General features: G+C 38.3%; 1 protein-coding gene and 1 non-coding gene across 13 annotated transcripts in view; both read left to right on the top strand.

Moving 5' to 3' along the window:
- ENTPD7 (ectonucleoside triphosphate diphosphohydrolase 7) overlaps positions 1 to 17,661 on the top strand; it is a 51,992-nt gene that overhangs the window by 18,887 nt on the left and 15,444 nt on the right. For 10 of the 12 annotated variants that reach the window (XR_014070961.1, XR_014070962.1, XR_014070960.1 and 7 more), the window contains 3 exons: positions 12,293 to 12,498; positions 12,746 to 12,896; positions 17,078 to 17,181. Coding sequence is in view for 7 of the 12 variants with exons in the window: in XM_081548916.1 (XP_081405042.1) it covers positions 12,293 to 12,498; positions 12,746 to 12,896; positions 17,078 to 17,181 (461 nt within the window). In the remaining 5 variants the exon portion in view is untranslated. Of the gene's footprint in view, positions 1 to 12,292; positions 12,640 to 12,745; positions 12,897 to 17,077; positions 17,182 to 17,661 lie in introns of all 12 variants that reach the window. The other 2 variants (XR_014070979.1, XM_081548954.1) reach the window with 1 other exon arrangement.
- On the top strand, positions 6,415 to 6,485 carry TRNAG-GCC (transfer RNA glycine (anticodon GCC)). Its single transcript has one exon. It is a non-coding gene; the product is annotated as a tRNA-Gly (tRNA).

Genomic DNA, 17,661 nt, shown 5'->3' with positions numbered 1-17,661 from the left:
TGGTACAAACTTAACAACAGTGTACTTTCATTCTTCTCTTTCTCCTTGACCTTGGTGCTATTGTTGTCATACTTCTTACCTCTTCTACATATGTTATAAGCTCTACCATACATTATTATTTTTGCTTTAAGAATTCAATTATTTTTTAAAGAGGTTTTTAAAAATAAGAAAAAAAAAGGCTGGTATATTTACCATTTCTGGGCTTCTTCATGCCTTTGGGTAGATTTCATATTTCCATTTGGTATCATTTTCCTTTTGCCTAATGATCTTCCTTTAACATTTCTAGTAGTATGAATCTGTGGTTGGTGAATTCTTTCAACTTTTATAACTGGAAAAGTCTTTATTTTACTTTCCCTTTAAAAGAAATGTCCACTGAGTATGGAACTCCAGGTTGATCTTTTTTTTTTCTTTCTTTACAGATGATGCATCACTGTCTTCTGGGTTGTCTTAGGAGAGCTCTGTTGTCATTTTTCTCTTTGTTCTCTCTGTACATAATGTGTCTTCCTCTGGCTGCTTTTAAGGTTTTCTCTTTATCACTGGTTTTAAACAATTTGATTGTAATGGGCTTTGGTGTAGTTTTCTTCATGATTCTTATGTTTGTGATTTGTTTATTCTTGGATCTATGGATTTATAATTTCTAATCAAATTTGGAAAAATTTTAATATTATTTCTTCAAATATTTTTCTATACTCTCCCACTTTTCCTTTGGTGTCTCCAGTGACATATGTTGAGTCATGTGACATTTTCTCACAGCCCACTTATGTTCTGTTCACTTTTTTTTCCCCCCTAGTCTTTTTTTCTCTCTGTGTTTTTCTGGATGTTTTATATTTCTGTGCCTTCCAATTCATTAGTATTTTCTTCTGTGAGTCTAACCTGTTGTTAGTTCCGTGAGAGCTGAATACCTTTTTTCACAGAAAATACATTTGGAATTATTTAATATAGCTTTTATTTGATATAGCTTACCAGTACATAGAAGATCTGTATTCCTTTAAAAACAGTTATTTTGCTGTTTTTTATTTTTTTAATTTATTTTGTTCTATTCAGCTACACTGGGTCTTAGTTGCAGCATGTGGGATCCAGTTCCCTGACCAGGGATCAAACCCTGCTTCCCTGCATTGGGGTGCAGAATCTAAGCCACTGGACCATCAGGAAAATCCCAATTTTGCTAATTTTTAAAGATTAGTTTCTGGTTAGGTTACAGAATGAAATGGTAATATGTTGTTTTCATCATCTGCAACATGATTTTCTCCTTACTGCTTCCCAGAAAGTATCAATTAGGAGGCTTTGGGCTACAAGTAATAGTCAGACTGACTTAAATAATAAGAATGTTTATTGGCTCACATAATGAGAAGTTCAGGGGTAGAAGGACCGCAAGTTCAACATTGGCTCTCAGGATGGGAGTCTCTGTCTCAATTGCCCATTTTGTCAGCGTACTAAGTGGTTGTATAATAGCAGCCAGGGCTACCTCCATTATCACTCGTGTCCTGTAGGAGAGAAACTGGTCTTTCCATGCTCTCTTAAAAGAATGAAGACCCTTCCTGGAAACCTCCAGCAACTCTTTCCTTGAGTCTTTTTTGGTCAGAATTGGGACACATGCATCCTCCTCTTAATATTTCTGGGTTGTTCTGTCCCCAGAATTTCTCTTTTCCTATTCACTTTGGTCATTCATTCATTAAAACATTCAACAAACATTTATTGACTGGCCACTATGTGCTGAGTGATAGGAACCACGGCATGGAGACCTTGGTGCTTTTTTTCCAAGAAGTTTGTTTTCAACTTTCCTCCTCCGGTAACAGTATTGCTTTGTATTTTTCATTCTTCCTTTTCAAAGAGGAAACACTTCTTTAGATTGATGACAGAGTTATTAATAGTTGGTCTTGAGAAACCTGTTAGCTTTAGAAAACTCAATCCATAATTTGAGTGTTTTAAATGGTTATTGAGATTTTCTCAACATACGTGAGCAGAGTTTCTCATTGGAACATAGCATGGTCTAATTATAGACTTATTTGTAGGATAATATGGCTAGAGTAAGGACTACTAGGCAGTGAGTGGTGATCTGTACAGCTAGAGGGGCAGATCAGACTGGGCCTGTTAAGCCATTTTAGGGGGTTTAGACATTATCTTAAGGGTAGAGGGAAGGCTTTGAAAAACTTTGAAGAGTGATGTGATCAGAACTGCTTTTTAAGAAAAGGTCACTTTGGTGGCATTATGGAGAATAAATTGGAATACTCCAACAGAGAGATGATGATGGCCTAGACTTGGGTGGAAGCAATGATGATGGAGAGAAGAAAATGCATTTGAGGGACTCATTGGATGTAGTCTGATAGTTCTCATCTACTACTAAACTCAGGTGGCCAGATTCAATAAAGGCTTAGGCTGAATTAACTGAAACAAGTTAGCCCCAGAGCTAAGGAACACTCAGACTGTGCCTGTGTAGTGACTTAACAAAATCCTCACATCCCTGACAAAATCTTTACACCCTGTAATGCTCTGGCTAAGCAGCCAGCAGCCGTATAGCCTTAGAGCTCCTTGTTCTTTACTGAAAGGTTGTTTGCATATGGCCACAAATTACCACGTGTCCTTAAACTTCACTCATGGCTGCCAATATGAGGCATTTAGGAAACAAACATCTGTTGAGAGCTTGCAGTATGTGAGACACTGAGCTAGACACTAGAGTACAAAGGTGAATAAAACGTGGCCCCTGAACTCATGGAGTTTGTAATCTAGGTAGGAAGGCAGATGTGAAGGAATAATTGTTTCCCAATGAGATAATAGTTTTAACTGTGTAGAATCAGGAACAAAGAATCAGAGACTGTACAAAAGGTCCGTCTAGTCAAGGCTATGGTTTTTCCAGTGGTCATATATGGAGGTGAGAGTTGGACTATAAAGAAGGCTGAGCGCTGAAGAATTGATGCTTTTGAACTGTGGTGTTGGAGAAGACTCTTGAGAGTCCCTTGGACTGCAAGGAGATCCAACCAGTCCATCCTAAAGGAGATCAGTCCTGGGTGTTCATTGGAAGGACTGATGTTGAAGCTGAAATTCCAATACTTTGGCCACCTGATGCAAAGAGCTGACTCATTTGAAAAGACCCTGATGCTGGGAAAGATTGAGGGCAGGAGGAGAAGGGGGCGACAGAGGATGAGATGGTTGGATGGCATCACTGACTCGATGGACATGAGTTTGGGTGGACTCCGGGAGTAGGTGATGGACAGGGAGGCCTGGCGTGCTGCGGTTCATGGGGTCGCAAAGAGTCAAACACGACTGAACGACTAAACTGAACTGAACATAGTCAAGAATCAGAAATAAAATTAAAAAGCAGAAATTAACCAGAAGAGGCTTATGAGTAACCAGATTTGATGTCACTAAGTTCGTGTACTAGGAGCTTGTGTACTGTACTGATAAGTTAGGCTCTCAAATAGAGCTTCTTTGCTTTTGTTTTACAAACTGTATTTTTGTTTTTTTAACTTTTTATTTTTAGAGTGTAGTTGATTAACAATGTTGTGTTAGTTTCAGGATACAGTAAAGTGATTCAGTTATACATATACATGTATCTATTCTTTTCAAATTCTTTTTCCGTTTAGGTGGTTACATATTATAGAGCAGAGTTTTCTGTCCTATACAGTGGGTCCTTTTTGGTTATCCATTTAAAATATACTACTGTGTACATGTACATACTGTTTTAATTCACTTGGTTCTCTCTTGTTTCAGACATAGCAGTTAATAGCCAGTTAGAATGGTGGTAATGGGAAGGATATGGTGGTCATTAGATGTGGACACACTGATGACAGTAATTAATAATATACTAACATCTTGACAGTAGGCAGGAGAGAGGAAATTTATTAAAAGTAGACTCAGTAACTCATATTTTCTACAGACCATTTCTATGGTGATATTCAATTCTATGAGAAAAGCGTGTTAGTCACTCAGCCATGTCCCACTCTTTTTGACCCTATGGACTGTAGACCACCAGGCTCCTCTGTCCGTGGAATTCTCCAGGCAAGAATACTGGAGTGGGTAGCCATTTCCTTCTCCAGGGGATCTTCCCAACCTAGGGATTGAACCCAGTCTCCTGCATCGCTGGTGGATTCTTTACCATCTGAGCCAACAGGGAAGCCCCTGAATCACTTGGGAACCTTTAAAAAATACAAATAACTGGACCTTTTCTCAAGGTAATTCTAACATGCAGCCTAAGTTGGGAAGCATTGCTCTATAGTTCAGTTATAGTTATCTGGGAACATGGCATTGTGGTATCAGGAAAGAGGGTTGATTTTAGAGTTAATCAGCCCACCATTTTCTAGTTGAGTGATCTTAGACAGGTGTTGTACTCTGGTATCTCATTTCTTTAAGTATAAAGTAGAGGTAAAAAATGCCTGCCTTGTCATTTGGATTAAAAAAGAAAAGCACTTAGGACTGCCTGGTGTGCATTGCGGATGTTAGTATTATTAGTATTATTTGAAATAATCTTGATTTTTTTCTGTTCTCTGTTTTCTGCCCTGCAAATATACAATGAAGGTAAATGAAGGTAAGGGGCAGCACTAACTCCATTTAAAATTTTTCTTCCAGAATTTGTTTTTTGTGGTGGCTGTTACTGTTAGGCACCAGTGATGATAAAATGATTAAGCAGATAACTAGGAATTGAGGGAAATACCCATCGCTTAAGTTGAATACCTTATAAAAAATTAGGACAAGGACTTGTAGTTGTGATTTTTATATCACATACATTTAATAGTCATTTTTTCCGATTTAAATTGGGAAAAATATTTTAATTTGAATTTTTTCAAATTGTATTGAAAACCGTATATTAATTTGAATTTTTTCAGTCATTGGTGGAACCTAGCATGTCACTTTGGTGGTGATATGGCCCCAAATTTTAGAAGCATGAATGGGGGTTTTTCCTCAATATCAAAACCAAAGAACTGTTATATAAACATGTATTCACATTGCTGCTGAAAGAGAAAACAAGAGGTTTACATCAGAACTAGAATTTAGAAAAAGGTAAATTTAGAGATTGATGAGTGTCAGTAAGATTTGAATCCAGAACTATTTTTTGATTTATGCTTCTAAAATAAACTTTTTTTTTAGACCAGTTTTAGGTTCACAGCTAAATTGAGTAGAATTGCAGAGATTTCTCATATACCCTTTGTCCTCCCCCAACACACACAGCAAAGCTATCTTTAAGAATATTTTTTGTTAGATGTGTTTCAGTCAACTATTTATCTAGCATGCGCCATATAATATGTGCTCCAACAACTTCATCAGACTTACTTTGTATTGTTCAACCATTTATTCATTCATCTATTCACTTACTTAACAAATACTGTCTGCATAGTTCCTTCTTTGCGCTTGTCACATTTTGGGTTTCATTGGCCATGTGTGGCTAGTAGCTATCCTATCAGACAGTTCAGAAGGGAAATATTTCCTCCAGGTCAGAAAGTTCTGGAATGTGCTAGCCCTGGATGCTGGTAAATTGTTAAAATATATTAATAATTTTTAGTTTAAGGGATTCTTTTTCATGTATACATGTATATTGTGCAAGACAAACAATGAACTATTGTATTCAGTACATTTCTTTTTCACCTTAGTGTTTAATTGCCGGAGTCCAGCTCCAGCAGCCAGGGAAACGCCCTGAAGGGATGAACGGGGTCAGCGAACGAAAATGATGCAGTCTCTTGCTCAAAGCACTGGGCTGCATGTTTATTTTAAGCATCAGGTTTTCTTTATACTTTTACAAAAGCATTAGGTCAGAGGTATGACATCTTCAGTTTCCCCTCACCCATATTTACTGTCTCCATAAATCATTGTTGTCCTTCAGAGTTTCTTCTTAAGTGTCCTTGTGATAACATTGTAACTCAAGTTTGTCTCTGGTCTGTATATTACATTCCTCAGTTTATTTCTTATCTCTTTAGATCCTGCTATCCCCTAGTAACTTAAGCTCATCATCTCCTAAAAAGGCTTTTGGCTATTAGTATCTCTAAAATACCTAGTTTCCATAAGTTATAGTAAAATATGCCAACACTATAACATACCTTAAACCTTGAGCTTCTAACTATTCTTAATTATTCCTAACCCCTAAACTCAGCAAACTTCTTTTGCCATAGACATTCCCCTTACAGGCAGGTTTCAGATAACAATGTTTCCCATGATCTCAGGCTGCAGCCTATGTGCTCATCCTGGAACATTCTTTGTAAAGATCCTTGAACAAATGTCAATAGTTAACGTTATGGATTATAACATTCTTTCCAGCCAACTCAACCGGAGGAAGGAAAGGACAAGTCAGAATCACAAGACCTAACTCCTTCATCCGGGGACTGTGCCTGCGGGATGAGGAGAGGGGGTTGGGGCCATGCCTCCATTTTGTCAGTAATGCCTATCGTGGCTCCCGACATTTAATGATGTTCACTTTTTGGTAGGGCTTCCCAGGTGGCTCAGTGGTAAAGAATCTGCCTGCCAAGCAGGAGACCCAGGTTCAATCCCTGGGTTGGGAACATCGCCTGTAGAAGGAAATGGCAATCCACTCCAGTATTCTTGCCAGGAGAACCCCATGGACAGAGGCTACAGTCCATAGAGTCATAAAATAGTTGGACATGACTTAGCAACTAAGCAACAACAACAACTTTTTGGTACTCCCACTACTGTCTTTATTAGTGGGGAAATTTTTGTCTGGCTTATTGTTCTGAAAAATGTCTTTGGTAGCTATTGAAAGGTGCCTTCATGTTCCTTTGCTACCTGAGAATAACTGAGTGAGAGTTTCTGTGTCAGTAATTGGCTCAATAGTGGCCTTCCTTAGGAGTTTTAATTCTATTTAAAGCAACTGAAAAGGAGCCATTACTTATGGTTAGAATAAAAATAATAAACAAATATTCAGATGAAGTTAAGAGTTCTAATGTATAGTGGAGCAATTCAGAGATTTTGCTGGTGAAATGGAAGACATCTTTTTGCAGTTACTCATTTGCTTGTCCTTAATGGTGTTCATAGTGTTTATAAGCAGAGCTTTAAATTATAAATGTTTCTGACTACTCTGATTAATCTTGTTAGGAAGTAAGTAGTAATCTTACAAGATGCTTTTCTGGGCATGTAGTACTGTCATCAGTCATGCACAGCTACTTTGGCTATAATGTCATTATATTTGGTTTTGAGCCTTGAACAGAGTTGGGATGATGACAATTCATCAAAGAAGTGGTAGCTCCATGCTAATGGGGGCCACTTTAGTGGACTTTTGGCATGTTACTGAGTTCTTTTTGAACTCTAGAAGTGGTATAATTTGTGTTAATTTTGTAAGCTAATGGCTTGGTCAGTTATTGCTCTAATGCTATTAATGTTTTGAGGATAATGGCAGTGAAAAGCCAATTGTCTTCCAGTTTTACCTTGGGTGATGTATATGTGGGTATCTTTCTTTTCACTGACTCAGCAGTGACTGGAGGGAAATCTTGCTTCTCATATAGAGAGGATATGTGGGTTTGAGGCAGGGGTAAGTGCATGTGAGGGTAAATTGGATCTCTTCTGGGACAATGGGTATGAGGGATTCCAAAGCTTTCGGAATTTTTCTTTTGGGCTTTAAGTCCTCTTTAGGGATTGACTTAGTGCAGCATCAGCAAAGCAGGAGGATCCAGCAGTGCAAGTAATTAATCATGATGGCTAAGTCTAGGATTGCAAATCAGAAATGAAAATATCCAAGAAAGGACCAGTGATGCATCTTTGTTAGGAGCCTAGATGAGGAAGGCCTTCTAAGAAGCCTGAATAGGCTCTTAAGAGGTCAGAATTCGGAAAGAGATGATACTATTACTTCAAACCAAAGGGAAGAATTTTTCTTCAGTTACTCATCTATATGGAAGATGAGAAACATAGAGACTTCTGCAGCCTGCAGCTACTGATTAGAGATTCAAGTGGAAAGTATAACATAAATGCCCTCTGGTCCTATCTTTCTTCCTTGCATTGTAGTGTCAGCTGACTTTTTTCTGCCAATGCACACATGGTGACTTTAAGAGAAAAGAAGGCAAAGTTGAGTTGTACCCAAATTAGAGTTGCAAGGTTTCTTATTGTGACAGGAACCAAAGAGGATGACAGGATGCTTTGGAAAGCCACTGAAATTTTCTAAGAAAGAGACCAATTGACTTTGAGTATAGCTATACAAAGACTTAGATGAATTGTTAACAGACCAGCAGCTTCATATTGTGAACTCTAGACCCAAGCCAGTCAGTATTGATTGATATATTTTGGAGAAATGTGAGGAACATTGTGACTGTATTGGGGCATGCAGTTAATGTACTCACTCTTGAGAAACTGAGAATCTAAATGGAGCAAACAAATAAGAAAGAACTCTTGGGGCTCAGCCTGAAATATAAGCCAACTGCTTAAAGAGAATAATGACACTCGATGTTAGAACAGAAGGGGGAGGCCTTTTCAGGTCATTGTGAATATTACAAGCATCAACATTGTTGAGGGGAGGCTTCTTAAGAACTGGAAAACCATGTCAAAGAAGGGAAAGGGGAAGGAATAGGAAGAAAAACAGATGGATGTTTGTTAGAAAGAAGGTTGTGTTCAAGTAGCAGCTCTCAAAGTGGCCCTTGGGAGACTCTGAGACCCTTTTAGGGCGTCTGTAAGGCCAAAACTATTTCGATAAAAATAGTAAGGTTGTGTTTAAAAAATGCATAACACAATTTATCATTGTAATTGTTTTTAAGTGTTAAGTAATCTTCACATTGTTATGCAGCCAATCTCCAGAACTTTTTCATCTTGCAAATCTGAAACTCTATACTCATTAGATAACAACCCTAATTTTTTTCCCTAGCCCCTGGTAACCACTATTCTATTTTCTGATTCTGTGAATTTGCTTATTTTTCATATTTCTTATAAGTGGAATTATATAGTGTTTGTCTTTTGTGACTGACATATTTCACTTAGCGTGACATCCTCAAAGTTCACCCATGTTGTAGCATGTGACAAGATTTCCTTCTTTTTTTTTAAGGCTGAATTGTATCCCATTGTATGTATCTAGCACATGTTGTTTATTCATTCATCTATCATGGACATCTAAGTTGCTTCTACCTTTCGGCTGTGGTGATAGTATTTGTTTTTTTCGCTGAGTTGACATTTACACTGATGATACAAAAGCAATGTTGGGTAAAACTGCTAGTGCTTTAGCACAAATTAAGATAGAGCACCAAATTAAACCAGTAATTATGGTGTCTTCACTGTCACACAATTGCAATGGGAAGAAAGTCAAGAATATCTTTTTAATGTTCTGTGTGACAAAATGGGAAATATGCATTAAGCACTTTGCTATATACGCAGGTTGTCTCAAGGAAAAGCACTTAGGCAGTTGTTTGAGTTGTGAGCTGAACACAGCCCTGCTTTTATCATACTATTTTTCACTTGAAAGGATAACTGTCAGAACAACTATGAATTTCAGACATGGGTATTTCGTAAGACATTCTCTTGAAAATGAATGAAGTGAAAACCTATCACTTTGTAGAAAATTACTATCAGTATTTACTGCCATTGATAAAATTTGAACTTTTAAGTGAAAAGTAGAAGTTTGGGATATTTGTTTCTGCCACTGTGGGTGTGTTTCCCAATACTTCAAAGACTTTTTTTGGTAAAATTGGTAGTGATATTTATGAAAGGATGTGGTTTTTTGGTAGAACGAAATATGTCAATGTTAAGAAGATTTGCATAGTTCAGTGAACCAGTAGTTTTCAATATATGATGTGACAACGTCATGAGTGAGTAAAAGCTATTTAAAGTGAAAGATAGACCAATGCATTTTAATGTAACCATATGAAAATTTCTTAGAGTTTAGATTCCACATTGCCACCAACCTTTAAGAAACTCCACTTGTCAACTTTCAGTGTAGTGTCAAAGGAGAATATCCACAGTAATCTAAAAAGGCTATTGAAGTACTATTCCCTTTTCCAGCAACATTATGTGAAGCTTGATTTTCTTCGTATCAGTCAGTTCAGTTCAGTTGCTCAGTCATGTCCGGTTCTTTGCAACCCTATGGACTACAGCACGCCAGGCTTCCCTGTTCATCACCAACTCCCGGAGCTTGCTCAAACTCATGTCCATCAAGTTGGTGATGCCATCCAATCATCTTATCCTCTGTCGTTCTTCACATGCTTCAGTCAAAACAACTTATTGTAACAGGTTGAATACAGAAGTAAATATGAGAATCTAGCTATCTTCTATTAATTCAGACACTAAAGAGATTTGCAAAACTCTAAAACACTACCACACTTCTAACTTTTTTGTTTTAGAAAACAGTTATTTTTCATAAAACTTGTTAATATGTAATGAGTTTACTATTGTGTCTAAATTAATAAATATTTTAAATGTTCTGTTTTATTTTCTAACATGGTAAATGTAGATGGATGTAATCCATGTATGCAAAAGCTCTTTGGAGTTCATTAATTTTAAGACTGGAAAAAGGGGTCCTGAGCCCACAAATTTTGAGAACCAATGTACTGGGAAGAGTTATTCATTAAGCAGGAGGGGGCAGGATACAGAATCTTGTCAAAGGGAAGTAGAAAGAGTGGTTTTCAGAGAAGGAAAGCAGATAAAGATCTGTGAAGTAGAATTGCTGATGAGAAATGAAAAGTCATTTGGGGCATGGATTATCTTGCCTGTTTCTTTTCTGTCTGTGGCATCCAGATGTCTCCCCAACTTTCCTGTGATAGAAGTGACCTGTTAAGAGTTGTTTGGTGGGTTGTGAGCCCATTGCAGCCCAGTAACTTGATTAGAATGGGGAAGTTTGTGGTGGAACGGACTCTTTAGGACTGTAAACTTTCTAGTGTGAAACAGATTTTTTTTTTTTTTTTGAAACAGATTTTTACCACGTTGCTTCACTTCCCACAACTTACTGTCTTGTCAGATCCAGAAAAAAAGTTCTCCCTGACCCTATCCGATGCAGTAATTTACAGGATTATGTGCATCCGTGCTAAGTTGCATCAGTCATGTCCGACTCTTTGTGACCCTATGGAGTCAGACACGACTGAAGCAACTTAGCACACAAGCTCAAATATATGTTCCTCTCTTTTAAAAAAAATGCATTTTGTGTTTTAGAATAGGAAAGGTACTCAGCCCTACTTTTTTGATTTTAGAACTGTTTCTACATGGTCTTCTTTTCATCAGGTTTGCTTTTCTGTCCAAAATAAGGAACTTTGTGTAGCAATGTGAAATCACCAGTAAACACAAACAAGATTGTTCTGGGGGAGGGAGTGGTATTACTTGGAAAAATTCACAGTATTCTTTTTAAGGTATTCATTCAATTATTAGCCCAATCTATAGTAATATTTATTCAAATTTCAAAGAATCTAGAAGACAAAATTTTGGTCTGCCTACCATGCATTGTATATTAGCACCAAGAAAGAGCTCTCCTTTTTTGAGTAATAAGCTAAAAGCCATTCTCACTGGTCTCCTCTTCAGATGAAACCTTTGAAAGAAGTCATCAGTGATGTTTGTACTTTTTAGACCCTCACACTCTGAGGAAACTTTAATATTTATTTAATTTTTTAACTTTAGTATTTATTGAAGCCTCACCACTCAGAAGAAGGATTTTACCAGCTTTTAGCCTTCTTTCCTCCTGAACTTTTTGGCCCTTTCCCCCAGAGCATCTTCTGCCAGTTCTCCCTATCATTATCATGTACCAGTAAGAGCAGGGATAGTGGCACAGCACCTATCTGTTAGCACAGCGGCTGCTAACTGCTTAATACCCATGGCCTCTCTGAGGGTAGAGACTCCCAACTACCCTGATTTCCCAGATGAGGAAACTACCTGAGAGAAGTGAAGTAATTTCCTGACGGTCTCAAAGCATAGAAAGGGCTAGAACTGAGACTCAAACCTTGGGGTTTTGATGGTAGCATCTTTACTTGTTCCATCTTCCTGCTGTCAGACAGGTATCATTCTGCCATATTCTTCATGTTTATATAAAGAAAGGATAGATAAATAGAAACGAAGTTAGGATTGCCTTAGTTATCTAGTGTGCATAGCAAACCACCCTCCAATTTAGTGCCTCAGTATTTACTCAGGCCTAGAAACCCTTTAATGCTTAGTAAAAGATTTGCTACCCTGGCCAGTTTCAGAACTACTCCCAAACTTTTAGTTATGTAATTTCAGTGTAAACCAGCTGTTGTATCACGTACATCAGTAAATATGGTCGATATGGTTTCATTCCTTTGTTAGGATGTGTAGTCCCATGTGCTTGGCACATTTAGCCACTTAATGAAGACTCATGAACAGAAGAATTAAGTGGTGGTGCTATTCGCTTAACACTAGTTCCTCTTTCTGCCCGGCTTAGGTATTTGGCTCGAGTAGGAGATCTTGAAGCTACTGACACTGAAGACCCAGATCTGAATTATGGACTTGTTGTGGACTGTGGTAGCAGTGGCTCTCGGATTTTTGTTTATTTCTGGCCAAGACATAATGGAAATCCTCATGATTTATTGGACATCAAACAGATGAGAGACCGAAACAGCCAACCAGTGGTTAAAAAAATCAAGCCAGGTACTAAATGGAATTTATATCATTGTTGATCTCTTTTATCTGCTGCAGAAATGAGAGGAGAGAAGAGAAGAGGGAGAAAGAAAGCTACCCTTTTCTTCTGGAGATTCTGGATAATAGGAGGGATTCATTGTTGCCCTACTGGTATGAAATAAATAAATGATTAGGACCTAAACAGAACCTTATGGGATATCAGTCTTCTGAGTCTCTGTGATCTGGTCTTTAATGAAAGTATTTTATCTTACTTAAGGAATCTCTGCGATGGCAGACACTCCAGAACATGCCAGCGATTACCTTCGTCCTCTGCTGAGCTTTGCTGCTGCTCATGTGCCTGTGAGGAAGCACAAGGAGACCCCCCTTTACATCCTCTGCACGGCAGGCATGAGGCTTCTTCCCGAGAGGTGAGACACAGGAGGGTGGGTGGCACGAGAGTTGAAAGTGCAGTTTCATGCATTATTCTCTGTGGTTCCCTGATCTGAAGGCAGGATGTGGGTACATCACACAGAGTTGACAGGTGGCACTAAAAGACTTCTTGCTCAAAATAGAGCAGAGCCAATCCTACAACCCGTTGTTTTACAATCAGTTGATCACACATCCATGGCATTTGCTTCTTTGGGATCAATATCTATCTGAGATGGCTGTAATGATTTTTAGTTTTGATTAAGGGTTAGGAGCAGCAGTGATGGTGATAAATTTGGATCATTATCTAGCACCTAGAAAGTGAAAGTGCTAGTCGCTCAGTCATGTCCGACTCTTTGTGATCCCATGGACTGTAGCCCACCAGGTTCCTCTGTCCATGGGGTTTCCTAGGCAAGAATACTGGAGTGGGTTGCCATTTCCTCTTCCAGGGGATTTTCCTGACCTGGGGATTGAACGTGGGTCTCCTGCACTGCAGGCAGATTCTTCACTAGGCAGATTCTTCACTGTCTGAGGCACCAGGGAAGCCCAGAGGGGGAGCATAATTTCACAAGGGTAGTAGGAAGCTCACCTGAGGGACTGGGTACCTGGGGGCTAGTAGGAAGGCTCTGGTAAGATTTGAGTTTTCTCTGTAACTTTGCCTGGCTCCCTGGTGACAGCTGGTGCTGCCTGCAAACTTGGTCTCCATGGCTTGAGACCAGGTTTTTCATTACTTGTCAGGTAGGTTTTTTCCATATGACCTTGGCAGTTTAGCCTGGCATTTTGCCACCTAATCCTAGAGGAGGAGGAAAAGGAAGAGGCAGCGGCTATACTTGCATCCGATCCCTCCTTGTTTGTGATTTCTCCCCTTTGACACCTCCCTGACCCCTCTACACTTACTATGGTCTTGGGGTAGGAATGAGCTTCCTTAACTTAAGCATCCATCCTTCTGGAATGTCCACAGTCTCATAGTCATCAGTATTTTTTATTAGCTTAAATATTTTTCCTTCATAATTAGTTCCCTTTCCGCAGAACTTCATTTTGTATATTTGGCCAACAGCAATGAAAACCTCTGCCATATGTATAGGGCTCCATTCTGCTTGTGCCAGACATGCCACACAATACAATGTGTGTCAGTAATTCTTTCAGTGCACTGCTTTCCTGCTGCTTAGACACAGAGTTACTGGTTTACTCTCTGGTTTACTGTTGAGAAGCCATTTGTCATCCTTAAAGGCCTTGTAGCTCCTTATTTTCACAACCATTTTGATTTTAATTTTTTTTTTTACTTATTTTTAAAACTGAAATTTATGATGTTATTACTAGAACCTTACATCATTAAAGTAAATTTTAAAAGCAAAACAAAAAAGTTATTATTCTACTGTCTTATCAAAACTGTTTCATTTTGTTCTATTCCTTTCTATTTGTACATCTACATGTAACTTCTACAAAATCGTTATCATACTACACACGCAATTTAGAATTTTTGTTTTTGACATAAGTAATACATCATTCTTCCCAGGTGATTTTCCAGGTGGCTCAATGGTAAAGAACCCACCTGCCAGTGCAGGAGATGTGGGTTCCATCCCTGGGTTGGGAAAATCCCCTGAAGGAGGATATGGCAACCCACTCCAGTATTCTTGCCTGGGAATTCCCATAGACAGAGGAGCCTGGAAGTCCATGGGATGGCAAAAGAATCAGATACAACTGAGCAACTAAACACCACCACCACCACCATCATTCAGAATTTTACAAACCCTGGGGAGAGTATGGATGCCACAGGTGGTGCCACATCAGGAGTTCTGTGAATGGACTGAGGTCTCACAAACCAGGAAGGAGGTTGGAGAGCCAGAGAAAAAGCTGACTCAGAGATCAGAAAGGCAGAGCCAACCAACAGGGCAAAGATTTGGCCACATTTTGTGAGCAAAGTGGAGCAAAGGAGAGGATTGCCCCATCTCCTGGCACTGCCCATCCTTTCCTCTGTCAGAGAAGTTTCTATTTAAACAAAACCACCCCCATTAGCTCCACCGCATTTGTTTAAGATGTTCTCTGTCATCATGGAGCTCTGAATATTAATATTTATTTTATCTTAAGAATTTTTAAAGAACTTGCCTTTAACTTGTTTTTTGATCACCTCTTTTAATAATGCCTAGATCTATCCTGGGCTTGTGAAACCTGTAAGGTAGCTATAGTTGTTGACATAAGTGTAACAATCACTGCAAGAACCTGTTTTATATAATTAATCCTTTGTTACTTATTAGTATTAGTAATACTTATTAGTATTAGTATTCTGTGAGAAATATTCAAAATGGGGGTGGATAACCTGGACTGTATTTTGGATTTATTAGCAGTATGTTTTATTTCTTTGCCAAAGGCCTAGACTAATAGAATTTATTCTACTGCCTTTTTATTTTGTAATAGAAATAGCTTTAAAGAATTACAAAGTGATATTGTAAGAAAATTGTAAAGTGATAAGAAAAAAAACCTTTATTATGGGAAATTTCAAATATATTTAGTAGTAGAGGGAACAGTGTAGTGAGTCCCCATTTACTTACCACCCAGCTTCAGCAGTTGTCAACATTTTGCCATAGACATTTTTTTTTAAATAAAGAAGCAGTATTGAATTTTAGAAAACCAATGTTCCGTCCTATCCTGTGAAATAACATGAAGAGTGTTTTGTTTATTAACATAAATTGGGATAATATTATATATACTGTTTTCTAACCTGTTGGAACTCGAAATCTTTTCATGTCAACACAGGTAGATAGAAGTTGACCTCATTTCTTTTAACATCTGTATGCTGTAACATTGTATGAATATGCCATAAATTATTTAGCCAGTCACCACTGAAGTACATACAGTTAGATTATTTCCAGTTTTTCACTGCTATAAGTAATGCTACGTATTTTTCCTCTTTGTATTCTTGTCTGATGACTTTATTGCAATAGCTGTCTTACAATACAGTTATTAGGTCAAAAGTTTAAACACGTTAAAAATTTTGATACATAGTCCCAGATCATCCGTTAGAAAGATTATACCAGTAATGTACATGTCAAATAGCAGAGTGTGTTGGTGCTCATTCTTCAACATCATCACCAGACTAGCAAGCCCTCTTCTTGGGGTATTTGGGTATTCTTTGGTATCATCTTTGGGTATGCTTACTGAAGCATATTCAGTAAGAATGGCAAAAATAGCACTTCTTGCTCCCCCTATGAAATTTTTATCTTAAAAATTTATTGTATATAACAACGAACTTTTTTAGAAACTATACTTATCTTGGAAGATTATTACTTTAAATGTAATTTTCACTTTCAAGGGCTAATAACATTCTTTACCAAGTCATGCTGACAGCCAGTATAACCAGCAGAATATTTTTGTAATGAGTAATTTTTAAAATCCAAGATAATTACTCTTATTTTTAACCAGCATTGTCTCTAGATTCATATTATTACTTCTAGCTTTGTTTCTTTGCTTGTCCTTACCTGATCATACTAATAACATAAAACTTTAGAGGACAGAATGGCCCTGCAGATACTAAGCTTCAAGCATCATCCCCAAATTATGACCTTTGGATTTTGATGCTGCTCTGGCTTTTCCAAATGATAAGATTTTTTATGAAGACAAAGAAAGTCAACCCTTGACATATGGAAAAGGAAATTTAAGAGTTTATATAAAGGATCATATAAAATCTTGTGGGCCAAAGTCTTCTTCCTGTGTGGTGATGTGTTTCTGTATTGTGTAAGATCTGAGGATGAGAGTGTGTTCCTCAATTTAGCAGCCTCCTTTCATGGTGGTTAGGAATAGCATAATTACATTTATTTTATAGATTATGAAACTGTGCTCCAGTTTCCTGCAGCTTATCCATACTTAGCCTGTGAGAGGCATAGAACCATAGTCTCATCTTTTAATACTATTTGAATTGTAGCATTATATAAAAGATAAGTATTACTGTTACCATATTGCCTTTTAAGAGGGAGGCTATGCTTTTGAGTAATTTTAAGACTTTGAAATTGAAGAGGGTACCAAACAGAAGCAGGGATCAAGCGGCTTGGGTCAGTGAACAGTGGGGTCTAATAAGGCTAAGTAGAGCAGCAGCAGCAGAAGGCTGCTTGTGAGAAGTTGAGGCTGTTTGTGAAAAGAGGGTTTAACCATTAACTCTTAGGGCTCTTTTTTTGGTTCTTTCTTGCAGGAAGCAGTTGGCTATCTTGGCTGATCTAGTGAAAGATTTACCTCTGGAGTTTGACTTCCTCTTTTCTCAGTCTCAGGCAGAAGTGATCTCTGGAAAGCAAGAAGGTACTGGGCCTTGAGCAGTAAAAGCTTGCACTTGGGGTTTGTAGTTTTGGGGTGGAGTTGCATGCGTGGTCTCATGTTGCCCAAACGTGCCCTTTATGATGAATTATATTTCCGTTTCTTGAAAAACAGAAAATTGTTTGTCTTCTAGTTGCAGTTCACATTGAGGAACAGATTCACCTTTTTCAATCTAAGTTTTACATTTTTCAGTCCTAAAATTCCCATTAGGTTTTGCTCCATTTTTTTGCTGAGACTCTGTCTATTCATTGGAAGACTGCTCTTATGTCCTGGCTGAATAGCTGCCTTGGGGCTTCCCTGGTGGCTCAGACAGTCAAGAGTCCGCCTGCAGTGCAGGAAACCCAGGTTCAATCCCTGGGTCAGGAAGATCCCCTGGAGAAGGAAATGCCAACCCGCTCTAGCATTCTTGCCTGGAGAATCCCGTGGACAGAGCGGAACCTGGTAGGCTACAGTCCAAAGGGTCAC

This window comes from Giraffa tippelskirchi, chromosome 2 (genome assembly GCF_054371585.1).
Source record: "Giraffa tippelskirchi isolate mGirTip1 chromosome 2, T2T-mGirTip1v1.2.pri, whole genome shotgun sequence".
Taxonomy (NCBI): Eukaryota; Metazoa; Chordata; class Mammalia; order Artiodactyla; family Giraffidae; genus Giraffa; species Giraffa tippelskirchi.
This window is presented reverse-complemented; position numbering and strand designations above follow the sequence as displayed.